The sequence below is a fragment of the Bombina bombina genome, chromosome 2 (genome assembly GCF_027579735.1).
Source record: "Bombina bombina isolate aBomBom1 chromosome 2, aBomBom1.pri, whole genome shotgun sequence".
Lineage (NCBI taxonomy): Eukaryota > Metazoa > Chordata > Amphibia > Anura > Bombinatoridae > Bombina > Bombina bombina.
The window spans coordinates 1,413,084,859-1,413,106,053 of NC_069500.1; the positions used below are offsets into that span (position 1 = coordinate 1,413,084,859).

Genomic DNA, 21,195 nt, shown 5'->3' on the forward strand with positions numbered 1-21,195 from the left:
ACAGAGCATCTGCACAGGGAGGAGGTAATTAAATTTATGATCACAGTTAACACTCAAGGGGGACAGGGTGTGCAATCCTCACCGACCTAACACAAAAAGCCACTTGGGGAAGAGGAAAAAAACATGAAAATGTCTATATTTATAAAATGCTATGCTCATATCGGAGTGAGCAGTTTTAGGAAATCTGCCTGATTGTGTAGAACAGAGCTTAACCTCTGGTGACCAAGGGGTTAAAGGTAAAAAAAACTATAACATTTTTTAATTCGGCTCTTTAATATGCCAAACCACTTTGCATGAATAAATGTTTTAATTAAAGCAGAACAGGAAGTACAACTGGACCTTACGACCTGATAGCTCACTGGCTGATGAGCAGGTCTCCCAATGCAAACAGTGACACACCTCATAATAAAAATACAACCATTTAAAATAAATAAAAAAAAGACAAAATCCTGGCATTTTAAAATTCATGCAACAAAGAAAATATAAATGATGTGCCCCTTTTAAGATATCAGGATTAGGCCAGATGTGGTAAGCTCACTGTACTATAGAAGATCTACTGTGTGCTCCTAGTGGGAGCAGTTCTTACCTTGACCCTGTCTTGCTCGTGTTTTTTTGGAGTTGAGAGCTGCCCCCCGGTAACAGATTTCAGCATCTCTAGGCCACTGGTGAGTGCGGTGCTCAAAGCCGGCTTGTGCTGCTTCTTCTCAGCACCTGCATCAGCATGAATGGTGGTTATAGGCTTCACAGGATGGGGGCTAGAGAAAGACAGTGCAGTGATAAATATATACAGTCACACGATGCTTATACGTAAAATATTTATCTCTCATCATAAACAACAAGCGCACACATACATATCATACCGCATGCCCACAGCAGCTACCACAAAGCATCATGGGAAAAAGAAAAAACTGAACCGTTTCTTTCAACACAGCAATTTTTATATTCAAATATTTATTTTAATATAGAATGAATGGTAAATATTTATTTTAATATAGAATGAATGGTAAATATTTATTTTAATATAGAATGAATGGTAAATATTTATTTTAATATAGAATGAATGGTAACTATTTATTTTAATATAGAATGAATGGTAAATATTTATAATTCAAAAACATTCCATACTTCATGATTGTCTGATACTGTTGAAGCATAGACACACTGAAAGCACGTAGAAACCCCCTCTTCTTAAATGTCCAACTCTGAGAAACATACATTTCTAGTTAGTTCAGTTATTTCTGTGTCACTAAAAAGAACTCACTGGTGCACACTTTGAAACCACATCATGAGTGAGATAGCATGAGAGAGCGAGACAGCAAGTGTGGGAAAGTGAAGTTGAGTCAGTGAAAAAGCAAGTGAGAGTGTGAGAGCAATACAGCAAAAATGAAAGTGATTGTGAGAGCGTGCGTGTGTGTGTGTGCGAGTACAAATGAGAGAGCGTTTTGCGAGTACAAATGAGAAAGCGTTTTGCGAGTACAAATGAGAAAGCGTTTTGCGAGTACAAATGAGAAAGCGTTTTGCGAGTACAAATGAGAAAGCGTTTTGCGAGTACAAATGAGAAAGCGTTTTGCGAGTAGGAATCAGAGAGAGTGAGTAGGAATCAGAGAGAGTGAGTAGGAATCAGAGAGAGTGAGTAGGAATCAGAGAGAGTGAGTAGGAATCAGAGAGAGTGAGTAGGAATCAGAGAGAGTGAGTAGGAATCAGAGAGAGTGAGTAGGAATCAGAGAGAGTGAGTAGGAATCAGAGACAGTGAGTAGGAATCAGAGAGAGTGAGTAGGAATCAGAGAGAGTGAGTAGGAATCAGAGAGAGTGAGTAGGAATCAGAGAGAGTGAGTAGGAATCAGAGAGAGTGAGTAGGAATCAGAGAGAGTGAGTAGGAATCAGAGACAGTGAGTAGGAATCAGAGAGAGTGAGTAGGAATCAGAGTGAGTAGGAATCAGAGAGAGTGAGTAGGAATCAGAGAGAGTGAGTAGGAATCAGAGAGCATAGGAATCAGAAAAAGTATGAATCAGAGAGTGTGAGAGTATGAATCAGTCAAAGTGTGAGTACAAATCAGAGTGTGTGTGAGTACGATTTAGAGTGTGTGTGAATGAGAACGAATCAGAGAGAGACTATAAGTACAAATCAGAGAGAGTATAAGTACAAATCAGAGAGAGTGTAAGTATTAATCAGAGAGTGAGTATAAGTACAAATCAGAGAGAGTGTAAGTATTAATCAGAGAGTGAGTGTAAGTACTAATCAGAGAGTGAGTGTAAGTACTAATCAGAGAGTGAGTGTAAGTATGAATCAGAGAGAGTATAAGTACAAATCAGAGAGAGTATAAGTACAAATCAGAGAGAGTATAAGTACAAATCAGAGAGAGTGTAAGTACAAATCAGAGAGTGAGTGTAAGTACTAATCAGAGAGTGAGTGTAAGTACTAATCAGAGAGTGAGTGTAAGTACTAATCAGAGAGTGAGTGTAAGTACTAATCAGAGAGTGAGTGTAAGTACTAATCAGAGAGTGAGTGTAAGTATGAATCAGAGAGTGAGTGTAAGTATAAATCAGAGAGAGTGTGAGTATGGATCAGAGTGTGAGAGAGTACGAATCAGTCAAAGTGTGAGTACAAATCAAAGAGTGTGCGAGTACGATTTAGAGAGAGTGTGAGTGAGAACGAATCAGAGAGAGTGTAAGTACGAATCAGAGAGTGTGAGTGAGTATGAATCAGAGAGAGAGTGTGAGTGAGTATGAATCAGAGAGTGTGAGTACGAATCAGAGAGAGTGTGAGTGAGTACGAATCAGAGAGAGAGTGTGTGTAAATACGAATCAGAGAGTGTGAGTGAGAACGAATCAGAGAGAGTGCGAGTGAGAACGAATCAGAGAGAGTGCGAGTGAGTACGAATCAGAGAGAGTGCGAGTGAGTACGAATCAGAGAGAGTGCGAGTGAGTACGAATCAGAGAGAGTGCGAGTGAGTACGAATCAGAGAGAGAGTGTGTGTGTATGTACGAATCAGAGAGAGTGTGAGAACGAATAAGAGAGAGTGTGAATGAGTACGAATCAGAGCGAGTGTGAGTGAGTACGAATCAGAGCGAGTGTGAGTGGGTACGAATCAGAGAGAGTGTGTGTGTAAGTACAAATCAGAGAGAGTGTGTGTGTGTAAGTACAAATCAGAGAGAGTGTGTGTGTGTAAGTACAAATCAGAGAGAGAGTGTGTGTGTAAGTACAAATCAGAGAGAGTGTGTGTGTAAGTACAAATCAGAGAGAGTGTGAGTGAGAACGAATCAGAGAGTGTGAGTGAGTACGAATCAAGAGTGTGTGAGTGAGTACGAATCAAGAGTGTGTGAGTGAGTACGAATCAAGAGTGTGTGAGTGAGTACGAATCAGAGTGTGTGAGTGAGTACGAATCAGAGTGTGTGAGTGAGTACGAATCAGAGTGTGTGAGTGAGTACGAATCAGAGTGTGTGAGTGAGTACGAATCAGAGAGAGAGTGTGTGTGCAAGTACGAATCAGAGAGAGTGTGAGTGAGAACGAATCAGAGAGAGTGTGAGTGAGTACGAATCAGAGAGAGTGTGAGTGAGTACGAATCAGAGAGAGTGTGAGTGAGTACGAATCAGAGAGAGAGAGTGTGAGTGTGTGTGTAAGTACGAATCAGAGAGAGTGTGTGTGAGTATGAATCAGAGTGTGTGAGTGAGTACGAATCAGAGAGAGAGTGTGTGTAAGTACGAATCAGAGAGAGAGTGTGTGTGAGTACGAATCAGAGAGAGAGTGTGAGTGAGTACGAATCAGAGAGTGTGAGTGAGTACGAATCAGAGAGAGAGTGTGAGTGAGTACGAATCAGAGAGTGTGAGTGAGTATGAATCAGAGAGTGTGAGTGAGTATGAATCAGAGAGAGAGTGTGAGTGAGTACGAATCAGAGAGTGTGAGTGAGTACGAAACAGAGAGAGAGTGTGAGTGAGTACGAATCAGAGAGAGTGTGTGTAAGTACAAATCAGAGAGAGAGTGTGTGTAAGTACAAATCAGAGAGTGTGTGTGTGTAAGTACAAATCAGAGAGTGTGTGTGTGTAAGTACAAATCAGAGAGAGTGTGTGTGTAAGTACAAATCAGAGAGAGTGTGTGTGTAAGTACAAATCAGAGAGAGTGTATGTGTAAGTACAAATCAGAGAGAGTGTGTGTGTAAGTACGAATCAGAGAGAGTGAGTGAGTACGAATCAGAGAGTGTGAGTGAGTACGAATCAGAGAGAGTGTGTGTAAGTACAAATCAGAGAGAGAGTGTGTGTAAGTACAAATCAGAGAGAGAGTGTGTGTAAGTACAAATCAGAGAGAGTGTGTGTAAGTACAAATCAGAGAGAGTGTGTGTGTAAGTACAAATCAGAGAGAGTGTGTGTAAGTACAAATCAGAGAGAGTGTGTGTAAGTACAAATCAGAGAGAGAGTGTGTGTAAGTACAAATCAGAGAGAGTGTGTGTAAGTACAAATCAGAGAGAGTGTGTGTAAGTACAAATCAGAGAGAGTGTGAGTGAGAATGAATCAGAGAGAGTGTGAGTGAGTACGAATCAGAGAGAGTGTGAGTGAGTACGAATCAGAGAGTGTGAGTGAGTACGAATCAGAGAGTGAGTGTGTGTGAGTGAGTACGAATCAGAGAGAGTGTGAGTGAGTACGAATCAGAGAGAGAGAGAGAGAGAGAGAGAGAGAGAGAGAGAGAGAGAGAGAGAGAGAGAGAGAGAGAGAGTGTGAGTGAGTACGAATCAGAGAGAGAGAGAGAGAGAGAGTGTGTGTGTGTGTGTAAATACGAATCAGAGAGTGTGAGTGAGTATGAAAGAGAGAGAGAGAGAGAGAGAGAGAGTGAGTGTGTGTGTGTGTGTAAATATGAATCAGAGAGAGTGTGAGTGAGTATGAGAGAGAGAGAGAGAGAGAGAGAGAGAGAGAGAGAGAGAGTGTGTGTGAGAGTTGCAATTGCTGCCTTTACTTGGGCATTGCCCCTACCAAGTACAGAAATGTAGAACACATTTGACGCCTGTACAAATGATTATAAAGTAACAGCTTTCATTGTACTTTATACAGCCTAAGGGCCTAGAAACCAAGTTCAAGAGCGGCAAATCTCAGTCTGCTGAGTGTGCAGCTTTATCTAGCACATTGTACGGGCTGTACAGATGACAAAGTGGTTTGATCAGATTTTTAACATTGAACTCATTTTCTCTGATGATCAGCGTTTCACAGAATCATTTCTGGGATTACATTATGGGTCTTTAATATAGACTGCTATAAGTCTGCGTCTCAGCCTTCATCTGGTGAGAGTCGGGTTGTATAATTGGAGAGCCCAGCTGATTCCCCTGCACACCCGGGGTCCTCACCAGACTTCTGCGAACCTCTTATGTAGCGTGTTATAGTTCTATAGGGCCTCAGTAGGAATGTTATAGGTCACATGTTCGGGTTGGCCCTAGATATGCAGCAAATTCTATTGGTTGTTAGAGAGAGCTGCAACAAACTTTTAGCAAATGTTACAGATAAACTAGTAATTTGCACTTTACAATAAACAGTTTTTTTGTTGTATAAAATACTTATTTTTACCTAAATAGTTTCAGCAATCATAGTAGCCAGTGTCTAATCCTTTACTTAAAGAAAGGAGGAGTCAGACAGTATAGCCTATTACCATCTGCAGCACTCATGTATAGTGCGCACCCAAGGAAGAGGGTGGGCTAACGACACATGCGCTTGTCAACACTGCCAATAACTGCCTTCAAACCATCTCTCTCTCTCTCTCTCTCTCTCTCTCTCTCTCTCTCTCTCTCTCTCTCTCTCTCTATATATATATATATATATATATATATATATATATAAACTACCCTAACTACGCACAAATACAAAATAGAGAACCACTAAAATGATGCTGCAGCAGTATCCAGTAGAGAGCCCACCCAGTGCAGGTATTTAGCACCGCAGAGGATTGCAGTAGGAAATACCGGAGTCCCTCAGGGGGAGGCAAGGGACGAGTCCCAGTGACGCCAGGGTAGTTATGGCTTTTAAAGAGAAAAGCCATTGCAGATGGCAGCCTGCTTCCCGCAATGTACACTCTGTCTTGGGGTGATCGGTTGCGCGAGAGAAGGGGCGGATTTTACACACACACTTGAGTGTGTAATGATACATACAGGCGGTGGACAAAAAGGATTCGTGGGCCCGTATGCCACGAAGACGAGCAGACAACTTCGCTAATAGTACTAATAGGGCACAATAAAAAAACATTTATGCTTACTTGATAAATTTCTTTCTTTCTGGACATGGAGAGTCCACGACGTCATTCCAATTACTAGTGGTATATTTAACTCCTGGCCAGCAGGGAGAGGCAAAGAGAACCCCAGCAAAGCTGTTAAGTGTAACTTTCCTTACCCATAATCCCCAGTCATTCAGCCGAAATAAAATGAAGAAACAAAAGGGTGAAAAAGGTGCCTGAGGTTGACTAAAAAAACTGCCAAACTATAAATTAAAAAAAGAGGGCAGGGTCATGGACTCTCCATGTCCGGAAAGAAAGAAATTTATCATATAAGCATACATTTTGTTTTCTTTTCTATGACATGGAGAGTCCACAATGTCATTCCAATTACTAGTGGGAACCAATACCCAAGCCAGAGTACACGGAATGAACAGGGAGGGAGAACAAAGCAGAACCACCTAAACAGAAGGCACCACCGCTTGAAGAACCTGTCTCCCAAAAGAGGCCTCAGCTAAGGCAAAAGTAACAAAATTTGTAGAATTTGGAAAGGAATGCAAAGAGAACCAGGTTGCCGCCTTGCAAATCTGTTCCACAGAAGCTTCATTTTTGAAAATCCAAGATGAGGAGGCAGCCCTAGAGGAATGAGCTGTAATTCCCTCAGGAGGCTGCTGTCCAACAGTCTCAAACAAAACGAATCACACTTCTTAACCAGAGGAAAAGAAAAGTAGAAGTTGCCTACTGAACCTTACGCTTTCTAGAGAAAACAGGGCAGAAGATTGCCGAAAATCTTTTGTAGCCAGAAAGTATGCACAACATCAAAGTTATGCAAAAGAAGAAACAACAATATCCTAATTAAAGTTTCGATCTGTCACCACCTTAGGGAGAAACCACAATTTAGAACGAAGGACCGCCTTCTCTTCATGAAAAATAAGATACAGGTAATCACACTGCAGAGCGGAGAGCTCAGAAACTCTGCGAGCGGAAGAACGGAGGCTGCTGCAAAACTTTAAGAACTAGGAAAGGGTTCCAAGGAGGAGCAACAGGCTTAAACACAGGCCTGATTCTGACCAGGGCCTGAACAAAATCTGCTATTCTGACAGACGTTTGGGCAAAGAGAGAGCTGAAATCTGACCCTTTAGATTACCGACTGACAAACTTTTCTCCAGGCCATCCTGAAGAAAAGAAAAAATTTGGGGAAACTTTACCCGACTCCAAGAAAAACCTATAGCTTCACACCAAAAAAAGTAGGTATGCCATATCTTAAGGAAAATCCTACGAGTAACAGGATTACAAGCCTGAAGCAAAGAATCAATGACTGCCTCCAAAAAAACATGTCTAGACAGGACTAGGCGATCAATCTCCAGGCAGACAGTTTCAGAGAATCTAGATTTGGAAGGAGGAATGGACTGTGAACTAGAAGGTCCTTCCTCAGAGGTAACCTTCAAGGTTGAAGAGACAACATTATGTCGAGTCACAGCCAGCTTTCAGATACCCTTTGCTAAGAAAAAGGGTGGTGACAAATATCGGCAGTCTGCAGATCCTCCCTCACAATCTCTATGAAGGAGATCCCTTGATAATGGATGCTGAGCGCATCTCTCGAAACCATCATAACGGCTAAAATGTACCCACCCACAATGGTGGAACAAAACTGCGCACCCAGCAACAAACAGGTCCCTCAAAGCAAGTCTGACCAGGTACAGCCCAGTATATGAAAATGGCACAACTAGCTCGATTGCAAACTGCTAGGGGGAGGAAATAAAATGACAGGCTTCAAGACAAAATAAGCCCACGCCATTTAACCCATAAAAAAGGCAAGGCGCGGAAAAATACTTCTAAGTATTAAGACTAACTGCGCCATAAACAGTCCGGTCCCTCAGAAAGTAATACAAATACCAATACATACTGGGCTCTATATAAAGCCATATTTGTAGCAAACAGACCGTTCAGGGAAATAAAGTGGAACATCTCACTCCTTTTAGAGCTAGTCCCCACATACTATAAAACCTGGGTCCGACCGTCCATATAGAAATACCGGTCATGGAAGCGGCAAATTCCTGATTATATAACTGCTCAGCCGCAATGTATTTTAGAGATCAGTAAATCTCACACTGTGATAAAAATCTCTATTTTATTTCAAACACAAAGCGTCAAAATTTGTCCACAATAAGAATTCCTAACTAAGAAGAATTACTATGTCCCAGGAAAGATCCATGTGAGGATTAACCTGTTAAATGCTGCAGTCCTTCCATACATAGAGTCAAAGGCACTTACCTTAGATCCAGCTGCAGGACAGATGCTGCTCCTTGGGTGTGGCAGGCACGGATCTGTAGGAAAAGAGCAGAGTAACCAACTCTGGCTTTATACAAAAAGGACATTTATGCTTACCTGATAAATGTATTTCTTTTTTGACACGATGAGTCCACGGATCATCTAATTACTATTGGGAATATCACTCCTTCCCAGCAGGAGGCGGCAAAGAGCAGCACAGCAAAGCTGTTAAATATCACCTCCCTTCCCTTCCACTCCAGTCATTCGACCGAAGTAAAGGAGAGAAAGGAAGCAACAAGGTGCAGGGGTGTCTGAAGTTTATAATAAACCAACAACCTGTCTATCAAAAACAGGGCGGGCCGTTGACTCATCGTGTCAAAAAAGAAATTTATCGTTTTCTTTTTAAATGACACGATGAGTCCACGGATCATCTAATTACTATTGGGAATGAATACCCAAGCTAGAGTACACAGATGATACAGAAGGGACAAGACAGGGAACCTAAACAGAAGGCACCACTGCTTGAAGAACCTTTCTCCCAAAAGCAGCCTCAGCTGAGGCAAAAGTGTCAAATTTGTAGAACTTTGAAAAAGTGTGAATAGAGGACCAAGTTGCAGCCTTGCAAATCTGTTCCACAGAAGCTTCATTCTTGAATGCCCATGAGGAAGCAACAGCCCTCGTGGAATGAGCCGTAACTCTCTCTGAAGGTTGTTGTCCATCAGTTTAATATGCAAAACATATGATACTCTTCAGCCAAAAAGAAAGAAGTAGCCGTAGATTTCTGACCCTTACGTCTTCCTGAGAAAACCACAAACAAGGCAGAAGACTGACGAAATTCCTTAGTCGCCTGCAGGTAAAACTTTAAGGCACAAACCACGTCCAAATTGTGCAGAAGCCGTACCTTCTGAGAGGTAGGATTAGGACATAAGGAACAACAATCTCCTGATTAATGTTCCAGTCAGAAACTACTTTAGGAAGAAATCCTAATTTAGTACGTAAAACTACCTTATCCAAATGAAAAATAAGGTAAGGAGACTCATAATGCAATGTCAAGAGGTCTGACACTCTACGAGCAGAAGAAATAGCAACAAGAAACAAAACTTTCCAAGATAACTTAATAGCTAAGGAATGTATAGGCTCAAACGGAGCACCTTGAAGAACCTTAAGAACTAAATTAAGACTCCATGGAGGAGTAACTGGTTTGAACACAGGCCTGATCCTGATCAAGGCCTGACAAAATGATTGCAAATCTGGAACATCTGTCAGACGTTTATATAGACAAGGCAGAAATTTGACCCTTTAATGAACTTGTCGATAATCCTTTCTCCAAACCCTCTTGGAGAAATGACAAAATTCTAGGAATCCTAACTACTCCAAGAGTAGCCCTTGGATTCACACCAATAGAGATATTTACTCCATATCTTGTAGTAAATCCTTCTAGTTACAGGTTTACGAGCCTGAATCATGGTCTCTATGACCGATTCTGAAAAGCCCCACTTGGATAAAATTAAGCGTTCAATCTCCAAGCACTCAGATTCAGAGAAACTAGATTTGGGTGAAGGAAGGGCACTTGAATTAGAAGGTCCTGCCTCAAAGGAAGTCTTCAAGGTGGCAGAGATGACATGTCCACCAGATCTGCATGCCAAGCCGGTGCAATGAGGATCACCGATGCCCTCTCTTGCTTGATTCGAGCAATGACCCGAGGAAGAAGAGCAAATGGAGGAAATAGGTATGCTAGACTGAAGGTCCAAGGTACTCTATCAGTACCGCCTGAGGGTCCCTGAACCTCGACCCATACCTCTGAAGCTTGGCATTCTGCCGAGATGCCATGAGATCCAATTCCGGCTGACCCCATATGAGAATCAGGCTGGAAAACACTTCCAGATGGAGTTCCCACTCCCCCGGATGAAAAGTCTGCCTGCTCAGGAAGTCCGCCTCCCAGTTGTCCACCCCTGGGATGTGAATCACCGACAGACAGCAAGAGTGGGTTTCCGCCCACTGAATTATTTTGGTTACCTCAGTCATCGCTAAGGAACTCCTCGTTCCTCCCTGATGATTGATGTAAGCCACTGAAGTTATGTTGTCCGACTGGAACCTGATAAACTGGGGCCAGGCGAGAAGAGCATTGAAGATCGCTCTCCGCTCCAAAATGTTTATAGGTAGAACAGACTCTGAATGAGTCCAAACTCCCTGAGCCTTTAGGGAGCCCCAGACTGCTCCCCATCCTAGAAGGCTGGCGTCTGTTGTTACAATCACCCAAGATGGTCTGCGAAAGCAGGTTCCCTGGGAGAGATGAACCAGAGACAACCACCATTGAAGAGAATCCCTTGTCTCCTGCTCCAGTAGTATTTGAGGAGACAAATCCGCATAATCTCTGTTCCATTGCCTGAGCATGTTTAAAGGGACACTGAACCCAAATTTTTTCTTTTGTGATTCAGATAGAGCATGCAATTTTAAGCAACTTTCTAATTTACTCCTATTATCAATTTTTCTTCATTCTCTTGCTATCTTTATTTGAAAAGGAAGGCATCTAAGCTATATTTTGGGTTCAGAACCATTGACAGCACTTGTTAATTGGTGGGTGAATTAATCCACCAATCAGCAAGAACAACCCAGGTTGTTCACTAAAAAATGGGCCGGCATCTAAACTTACATTCTTGCATTCCAAAAAAGATACCAAGAGAATGAAGAAAATTTTATAATAGGAGTAAATTAGAAAGTTGCTTAAAATTGCATGCTCTATCTGAATCACAAAAGAAAAAAATTAGGTTCAGTGTCCCTTTAACTGCAGAGGTCTGAGGTGGAACCGAGCAAACGGGATGATGTCCATTGCCGCCACCATCAGCCAGATTACCTCCATGCAATGAGCCACTGATGGCCGAGGAGTGGACTGAAGAGCTAGACAAGTATTGAAAATCTTTGATTTCCTGACTTCTGTCAGAAAAATCTTCATTGATAGGAAATCTTTTATGGTTCCCAAGAAAGTTGCCCTTATATTTGGAACTAAGGAGCTCTTTTCCATATTTACCTTTCATCTGTGAGATTGCAGGAATGAGAACAACATTTCCGTGTGGGATCTTGCTTGTTGTAAGGATGGCGCCTGGACTAGGATGTCGTCCAGATAGGGCACCACTGCAATGCCCCGTAACCGAAGCATCGCCAACAGCAATCCCAGAAATTTTGAGAAAATTCTGGGAGCTGTGGCAAGCCCGAAGGGAAGAGCAACAAATTGTAAGTGTTTGTCTAGAAAGGCAAACCTTAGAAACGTGTGATGATCGCTGTGAATTGAAACATGCAAGTACGCATCCTTTAAATCCACTGTTGTCATAAATTAACCCTCTTGAACCAAAGAGAGACTAGAACGAATAGTTTCCATCCTGAAGGACGGTACTCTGAGGAATTTGTTTACACTCTTGAGATCTAAAATAGGCCTGAAGGTTCCCTCTTTTTTGGGAACCACGAACAGATTGGAATAAAATCCCAGACCCTGTTCCTGTATCAGAACAGGAACTATCACTCCCAGGTCGGAGAGGTCTCTTACACAGTGTAAGAACGCCTCTCTTTTGTCTGGTCTACAGATAAATCTTGAAAGCAGAAACCTGCCTCTGGGAGGAAAACTTTTGAACTCTAGTTTGTATCCCTGGGACACTATGTCTACTGCCCAGGGATCCTGAACATCTCGAACCCAAGCCTGAGCGTAGAAGGAAAGTCTGCTCCGGTTCCGGATCGGGGGCAGGCCCTTCATACTGTCTTCAATTCAATAGCAGGCTTCTTGGATTGTTTTCCCTTATTCCAAGACTGATTGGGTCTCCAGGAAGGTTTAGACTGTTCCTGCTTGGAAGCAGAAGAATTTCCCTTGAAATTTGGAAAGGAACGAAAATTACTCTGATGTCCATTTTGCTTGTTTCTCTTATCCTGAGGGAGAAGGATGACCCTTACCTCCCGTAATATCAGAGAATATTTCCGTCCAAACAAGGTCTTCCCTTTGTAAGGAATTGCCAAAAGTTTAGACTTAGATGACACATCTGCAGACCAAGGCTTTAACCATAAGGCTCTGCGGGCTAGTACAGCAAAACCTGAAATCTTTGCTCCCAGTTTGATAACCTGAAGGAACGCATCAGTAATAAAAGAATTAGCCAACTTAAGGGCTTTTATCCTGTCCTAGATCTCATCAATGGGGGTGTCTGTCCTAATAGCATTAGACAACGCATCAAACCAATATGCTGCCGCACTAGTGACGGTAGCATTGAACACAGCAGGTTGCCATTGTAAACCTTGGTGTACATACATCTTAAGTTTAGTTTAGGTTAGGTTACTGGATTTCTTAGGATTAATAACGACCGTGTCCGTGTCCTTAAGTAACAAACGGAGGTGTTCTAGTTTAAACCTGAAGGTTACCACTTCGGTATCAGTAAGAGGGATTACAATGTCAGAATCTGAAATTTCACCTTCAGATGCTACTACGGTATCCTCCTCGGGCTTCTGGGAGGGGGCATCCGCAATAGCAATAACTGCGTCTGAAACCTCGCTTACTGAATGTCTGATTTTCCTCTTACGCTTTCCCTGCAACATTGGAAAAGCAGACGACGCATCTGAAACTGCAGAAGACATGAGAGAAGCGATGTCTTTTAAAGTAACTCCAGGAGGAGCTAGAGAGGAAGCGCAGGGCACTGCATGTGAGGGCGGTAAAATTTGGGACGCTTGAGGAGAAAGCTGCGGCATATAATTGAGCATTGTCATTAGACTCCTGAACAGCATCCTCTTTGGAAAATGATGGCTCAGCAAAAAGTCTATCCCTATAGTTTAGTTTAAAGTCCTCTCAATACATGAGGAACATTGGCATCAAAACAAAGTACAAGTGACAGCTTGGGTCCATCTTAATTCACAATGGTTCAAAAAAATATAGAATTTTTAAGTAAAAATTAAATTGAACAAAAAAAGGTTACTGTCTCTTTAAATTTTAAAACGGTAACTTTTTTACTTTTTAATGTATGTGAATACAGCAATACAAATCAACCCTGCAGATCACCTCTACACCTTAGCAGAACTTTGCTGAGGTCCCTACCTGTCTGAAGTAACCGACCCTCTCTGCTAAACAGCAGCCGTTCCCACTAACAGATCCGGATGCAGTTGATACACAGCGTCAGTTACCGATCCTAAACATGCATCCAATTCACTAGAGATGCGAAGTAGGAAATATGCTGACTAGCTCCTTCTTCCGACTACCAGGAAGAGGAAGGAAAAAAGGGCGCGCGCAAGGGGATTACCGCCTCCTCTAGTACCGCCCATCGTGGGTGTCGCCAATTCTTGTCATCTCCCGGTCGTGCATATTGTTTAAGAAACGCTGGGAGATGTGAACCACCATAATGCCTTGCTTTCTATATCCAGCCCCAGTGCCTGCGCTAATACTGTCAACATATGCCTCCTGATAACGTAGGAGCTTTGTGCAATAAAATAAAGTGCCCTATATCCCATGAGCCTCTTTAATGTCCCTTCTATGAAATAAAGTGCCTAACTTTTTCTGAGTCCTGATGTAAACCCCCAGATAATAAGTCAGAACTTACCTCATAGTCTGCCCGACAGTAAGACAGCGCCCAGGTTTGGGAGGTCCTCTCCCTCACATGGACCTGTGAAACAAAATTAAAAAAGACTGAGTAAAATCCCTCATACTTTACAGAAATAGGGCAGCATCATAATATGGGAGGCGCAGTGAGAATTATGTCCCACAAGTTCCCATTGCTCTAAAGCCACCACTGCTCTACTGAAGAGACTGATATGGACTACGGCTACACCCTAGGACAAAGAAGCACAATCTTGTACTACTATAAAAATAATAAACTCTTAATTGAAGAATCTTTACTAACACCTAACTTTACCACTTCCTTGCTCTTAAAGTAGGCAAAGAGAATGACTGGGTTGGGAGGGAAGGGAGGTGATATTTAACAGCTTTGCTGTGGTACTCTTGCCGCCTCCTGCTGGGCAGGAGTGATATTCCCAATAGTAATTAGATGATCCGTGGACTCATCGTGTCATTAAAAAGAAAAAGGGTAGCAAAGTGTTGAAAGTAAAGCAAAGACTTCCTCGCCGCCTATTAACTGCTAAAAGCCACCACTACTCTTACTAAAGAGATTGACATGGACACAGCTAGACCCCAATCCTTGCTTGCAGAGAAAAGTACCCATAAAAGGATTAAATATCTTCAGACACCAACTTCGCACAACCTCCATTGACTGAGGCAAAGAAAATGACCGAGGATTATGGGTAAGGGAAGTTACATTTAACAGCTTTGCTGGGGTGCTCTTTGCCTCCTGCTGGCCAAGAGTTGAATTCTCACTAGTAATTGGAATGACGTTGTGGACTCTCCATGTCATAGGAAAGAAAACAAGTTTCAGCTGCGTTAAGAGGCGTGTTACAATTTTTAGTTATCCACTTGTAATACAGATTGTGCGTTATTCTAAGAAGGCGACTGAGCGCAAAATAACAGTGTGACACCCTGTGCTATTAATTGCGCTCCACTTGTAAACTTGTTTTCCACCCATTTGTTTTCTTTTAGGATTCATATAGAACATATAATTTTTAAACAAATTTCTAATCGACTTTTATTATCAAATTTGTTTCATTCCCTGGATGACTTTTGCTGAAGGAGCAGCACTGCACTACCGGCAGCTAACACATCTTGTCAGCCAGTCACAAATGTGTGCAGGCACCAATCAGCAGCCACAACCACTAGCGCAGGATATGTACATATTCTTTTTCAACAATGGATACCAAGAGAACAAAGTACATTTGAAAATAGAAGTGAATTTAAGAGAGTTAAAATGACATGTTCTATCTGAATCCTACAAGTTTAATTTGGACGTCCCTATCCCTTTAATACAGCTGCTGATTAAATCCATCAAAACATTTTAATCCTGTATTTAAAAAGTGCGTGTGATTTTTTAAAAGGGACAGGAAACCAAAAAAAATTCTCATGATTCAGATAATAATAAATTGGAAAGTTGTTTAAAATTGTATGTTCTATTATCCAATTTGCTTTGTTCTTTTGATATACTTTGTTGGTAAGCATACCTAGGTAGGCTCAGGAGCTGAAACCTAGCTGCTGATTGGTTGCTGCACATATATGACTCTTGTCATTGGCTAACTGATGTGTTCAGCTAGCGTCCAGTAGTGCATTGCTGCCCATTCAATAAAAGATACCAAGAAAATAAAGCAAAACTTATAATAGAAGTAATTGAAAAGTTGTTTAAAAAAAATGGTATATGGCTAGGCTGACCATATTGCCGCTTTAAGAAGGAACACATGTGAAAAATACATATGTCAGGGTTCTTATACAAATCATTTCTTTAAACAGCCCTGAAAACAGCCCTGACATATGTATTTTTCATATGTGTCCCTTTTTAAAGCGGCAATATGGTCAGCCTATATATGGCTGATCTGAATCATTAAAGAGAATGTTTGGGCTTCATGTCCCTTTAAGCACTTCCGCAGACAAAGATTTGTTGTTGTCAGTGGGTGAAGGGCAGTCGGCTGTTATCACACAGTCTCTCCGGGGCACTGACAATATAAATCTCCCTCCCATTCTGCCAAATCTTCTCTCTTTTCATTACGTTTTAGGGGCACTTGCAAGACGGATCACAAATAGTCCTTCGCTCTCTATGCAGAAGCAAAAGTACTGAAGCTGTGCACTCTGGGAATTGTAGTTTCTCAGTAGTGGTACTATCATTAGTATGCCTGCCACAACCGCTATCAATATAACAAGGTGTAGGACAGTGCAGCCTATGAGATAAGGGGGCAATATAAGTGGCACCAAAACCCCACATTTTTGTGCCAGGCTAATTTTTTAGCGACAGCGACACGCACGTACGTACCAGTGAAAATCAAGCACCGATTTATGCGTTTATTAAATAAACCATAACCACCCGATAACTCACCAAAAGGAGGAAGGACGACATCAAATTCAACAATATCCAGGGCTGCACTTCAATTATTATTTTTTTTTTTTTTTAAAGGAACGGCTATGAAACAGAGAATTGGGAGAACAATGCATAGAGGCATAGCTCACATATGTTCTCTTGTTTGGAATACAACAGGCAATTCAAGCAAGCATGGAGATTGTTATAGGATTTCTAGTTCTGAGAATTGTAAGTGCACAATGCAGACTTCCCCAGGCCAACTCTGCTACATATCTGTCCCTAATTGGTCTCAGTTGAGGCAATAAACAAATATACTGTAAAAAATGCATGATATCCTAAGAAAATCACCAGAGGCGTCTATAGAGTTAGTGAGGCCTTAGGCCAAACTAAAATATGAGGCATCTCAACACACAAGAAAAAAAATGCACAAATTAACCTGACATATTTATTTGTCTAGACTGAATGTTTTCTGTGCAAGGCTCACTAAATACAAGGAGCTGATAACTTGCTGCATCATTCCGCATATCTCTATACGAAAACACTTATCTGCGTCCTAAGAAGTATGAAGTTGGCTCAATATTCTTACTGGCTCCTGAATGTGAAATAAATCTGTCCGCATACCAAGGGGGCATAAGGGTCTTGGCTGAGGGGCCCCACAGATCTGTCTTGCCCAGGGCCGCACAAATGCTAAAGATGGCCCTGCTAAGGGGGAAGGGAACAACTGTCACACTGCCTTCTAGTTCTGTGTTCTCATTTGCTGCACTGGAGCAAAGTATGGCAAAAAGTACTGAGTTTTCTTACCAAACGTAGCGTCAGGCAGATAGAGCTGAGTGACTGTGCATGCAGCTGAAGAACCTATAGTGCTCTGCTGCTGTCTGCAGTTCCTTCACCACAGACTTCAGCTAAACTGAGGCGGTGCACTAAGCAAACTAGGCATTCATTCAACTTAGGGCCTATTTCAGCAAGAGTCCCTACATTATGAAGAAAAATGGCAATTTTTTTCTCTGTGCGAGGCCCCAATATGAGTGAGGCCTTAGGCATTCACATATTATGGCTTAATGGTAGAGCCACCTCTGACATTAACAGTAGCTAGCCTTGTCAAGTCCAGTAACAAGTCTGGATGGGCTAATCCAAGTAAGTGATGGGGGAGTTTAGCAACTAAAACACATTTTCAGCTGAACAAAAAATTCAGATAGAACATACAATTAACCCCCCCCCCCCATAAATTATGCTAACCTGATCATTTTCTTTTCTTCTGACAGGAAGAGTCCACAGCTGCATTCATTACTTTTAGGAATTCATAACCTGGCCACCAGGAGGAGGCAAAGACACCCCAGCTAAAGGCTTCAAATACCTCCCCCACTTCCCTCATCCTCCAGTCATTCTGCCAAGGGAACAAGGAACAGAAGGAGAAATATCAGGGTGAAAAAAAAGGTGCCAGAAGAACAAAAATGTACTGCCGCCCCATAGATAAAGCTCGGGTGGGAGCTGTGGACTGGAAAAAAAAATGATCAGGTAAGCATAATTTATGTTTTTCTTCTTAAACAGGAGCACACAGCTGCATTCATTACTTTTGGGAAAACAATACCCAAGCTTGAGGACACCGAATGCAAACCAAGGGTGGGTACAAAAAAGGCGGCTCCTTGGAAAGGCACCACAGCCTGAAATTACCTGACACCCCACAAAAAACTATAACAACAAGGGAAAAATCGGAGCCCGGGGTAACCACTCATCAGTTACACAACCTACAAAGCCGTGCTAGAGACCACTCAGATCCAGAGTCTGCTGAGCATAAGGCCTCTGAGGAGTCAGCCCTGCGACACAACTCCCACATTCCAAAACCGAAAAACCTCTATCAACCCCCGAGAGGGAGAGTAGAGGAACCCAGGAGATCCAAAGGACCATCCAAAACAGACAAATAAAAAACTGGTCAAACTCTCTATCTACCCCCGAAAGGGAGAATAGAGGCCCCATGAGATATCCAAAAGATCAATTAACTTAGAGCAACCCGAGATTTCAGCAGGACCACTGTCCAGGGAACACACTCCCTAGGAGGACAAAAACCAGAAGATAAGTCCATAGTCAGGAGAAAACGTCACTAAGATGACCGGAAGGCCACCCTCAATCCCTCACACAGCACCATACCAACTATGGTGTTCCAGAAAACTCGCGAGTTTTCCCTTGTAACCTCGACAAGACGAGACAGAAAAAGGTCCCAGCAGCTTAAAAAGAGCTCTCCAAGAGGGCACAGAGCCACCCATAAGAAGGAACACTCCTCAAGGGAAGAAGCCCTCTGACCCACAGCATTCTGATACCAGAAATCAATTCTGTGATACTGAGAACGCAAGAGAGGGAAAAAAAACCTATGAGGCAAGAAAAATAAGGACCCACAAGCCCTTTACAGAGATTGAGGCACCTCCAACTAAGGAGAACACGTAAAAATCCCTTCCCCACCCTAGGTGAGAAGATTAAATAACGGAAAACACCCTACTAGAGGCCAACCCTCGGCCAATATTGTCAGCCCAGTTGAATAACAATTGAAGCCTACTAGGAATCATCAGATGTCCTAGCAGACAAGTAGGGACCCGTCAGAAACCTCAAACTTAAGCCTCAGGATGATAATATCTCATAAGAGTCAGAAAAACTCCCGCCCCCTCCAAAGGGACATGCGGGAGAACCAAACCCTAAGGTTAGGCAGAACCGTCCATACCCTTCCTAGGCAAGAGACATGGTCCTAAGCCAGAGTCCTCGAAAAAACGGAACCGATCCAAAGATCTGAAGCCCCTGAGGAACCCTAAAGCTGCCTCCTATGGTTAGGAGCGCACCTAGACAGAGCCTTCCTCCATCCAAAGTCCTTAGATGTAAAGTACCTAGCAACATCCACAAACCCAAAAGTCTGAAAAGAACTCCCGATCGGTTTAGGAAAGGGCCACCAGTAACCTTGTATCACAAGGTAATCCATGTAGACAGGCCTGACCCCACGATGAAAGGCTAAATGGTCAGTTTCCTGACCTCAGACAGGTGAAAAGACTGTAACTGACCCCAGACCTCCTACCCTCAAGGTGTCTTTGCACATCCTGGTGGCCAGGTTCTGAATTCCCAAAAGTAATTAATGCAGCTGTGGACCCATTTAAGAAGAAAAAAGTTTCCAATTTTTATCTAATTTGCATTGTTCCCATGGTACTCTTAATTAAAGAGATACCTAGGTAGATGTCTGGAGCACTACATGGCAGGAAATAGTGCTGCCCTCTAGTCCTCTTGCTAATGTATAACATTCTTACAAAATCACTGCCTTAATAGTGCTCCAGACACGGGCATGCTCCTGAGCTTACCTGCCTGCTTTTCAACAAAAGATACCAAGAGAACAAATACATTGATAACAAAAGTAAATTAGTTGTTTATACTTGGGCGCTATGCTAATTTATTGCAAGGTTACAGGAAAGTCTTATAAAAACAAAGAGTATGCATGCCCCTTTAAAGAACCTCTCTACCAAGAGTAAATATGTGAAGGCTAAACAGACATTAAAAGAATTGCTACACAGAGCAGACGATTAAAACAAACACAAAACACACACGTTTTACTAAATATAGGCGTTAATCACAATTCTTTACAAAAACGTATTCAATGCCGGATTCAGGACACCGGGGGGGGGGGGGGGGGGGGCAGCAGCTGGGGCTGGTGGTGAGCTACTGTTTAAGGAAGTATTGCGGTTTGAGAGGAGAGGCAACCGTATCACCTCTTTTGTTTTCTTCTTAAATTATAATTAAAGGGACACTCAAGTAAAAATTAAACTTTCATAATTCAGAAAGAGAACATAATTTTACAAATCTTTCCAATTTACTTTAATGATCAAATTTTGCAAATTCTTTTTAAATACACACTTTTTACAGGCACCAGCAGCTCCTACTGAGCATGTGCACAACCTCACAGGGTATATGTACACTACTCTGTGATTGGCTGATGGCTGTCACATGATACCGGGGGCTGGCAAATGGGAGAAAAAAATAATTTTGCAGAAAAAAAAAAAAAAAGTCTACTGCTTTTGTGAAATTCAGAGCAAGTGTTATTGTTTTGTGTTTTTATTATGCACTTGTTAAAGGGACACTAAACCCAAATTTTTTCTTTCATGATTCAGATACAGCAGCAATTTTAAGCAACTTTCTAATTCACTTCTATTATCAATTTTTTCTAAGTTTTCTTGCCATCTTTATTTAAAAAAGCAGGAATGTAAGCTTACGAGCCGGCCCATTTTTGGTTCAGCACCTAGGTAGCGCTTGCTTATTGTTAGCTAAATGTAGCCACCTCTCAGCAAGCGCTACCCAGGTGCTGAACCAAAAATGGGCCGACTTCTAACATTAAATTTCTGCTTTTTCAAATAAAGATAGCAAGAATAGAAAGAAAAATTGATAATAGGAGTAAATTAGAAAGTTGCTGCTGCTCTATCTGAATCATGAAAGAAAAAAAATGTTGGGTTAGTATCCCTTTAAAGGGACATAAAAACGGGTTGAGATCTGTGCATATCCTAAAAGGGCTAATTAATTAAAAATAGTTTGCATACAAAAATTGTTTAAAAATTGCTGGCAAGTATTTTAAAATAGTTTTTTAAAAATAAGCAAAATAAATTACATAGCTAAGCTGCCTGGAGCAGCCAACACCACCCCCCTTATCAGTGTTTAGACACTGGCATTGTATTACAGCTGATTTCACAGCTTCTAGGCATGCCACATCAGATAATCCCTATTCACTTTTGCATTCTACCAAAACAACAAAAGATATAGATACAGCCATAGAAAGAAATGTGTGGGGGGGAGTTAGAGCTTTACAATT

The 21,195-nt window shown here is 42.0% G+C and overlaps 1 protein-coding gene across 1 annotated transcript in view; it reads right to left on the minus strand.

Moving 5' to 3' along the window:
* The window catches only part of RAB11FIP5 (RAB11 family interacting protein 5), a 355,500-nt gene that overhangs the window by 59,679 nt on the left and 274,626 nt on the right, over nucleotides 1-21,195 (minus strand). The window contains exon 5 of the mRNA XM_053704358.1: nucleotides 587-755. Coding sequence (XP_053560333.1) covers nucleotides 587-755 — 169 coding nt within the window. The remainder of the gene's footprint in view (nucleotides 1-586; nucleotides 756-21,195) is intronic.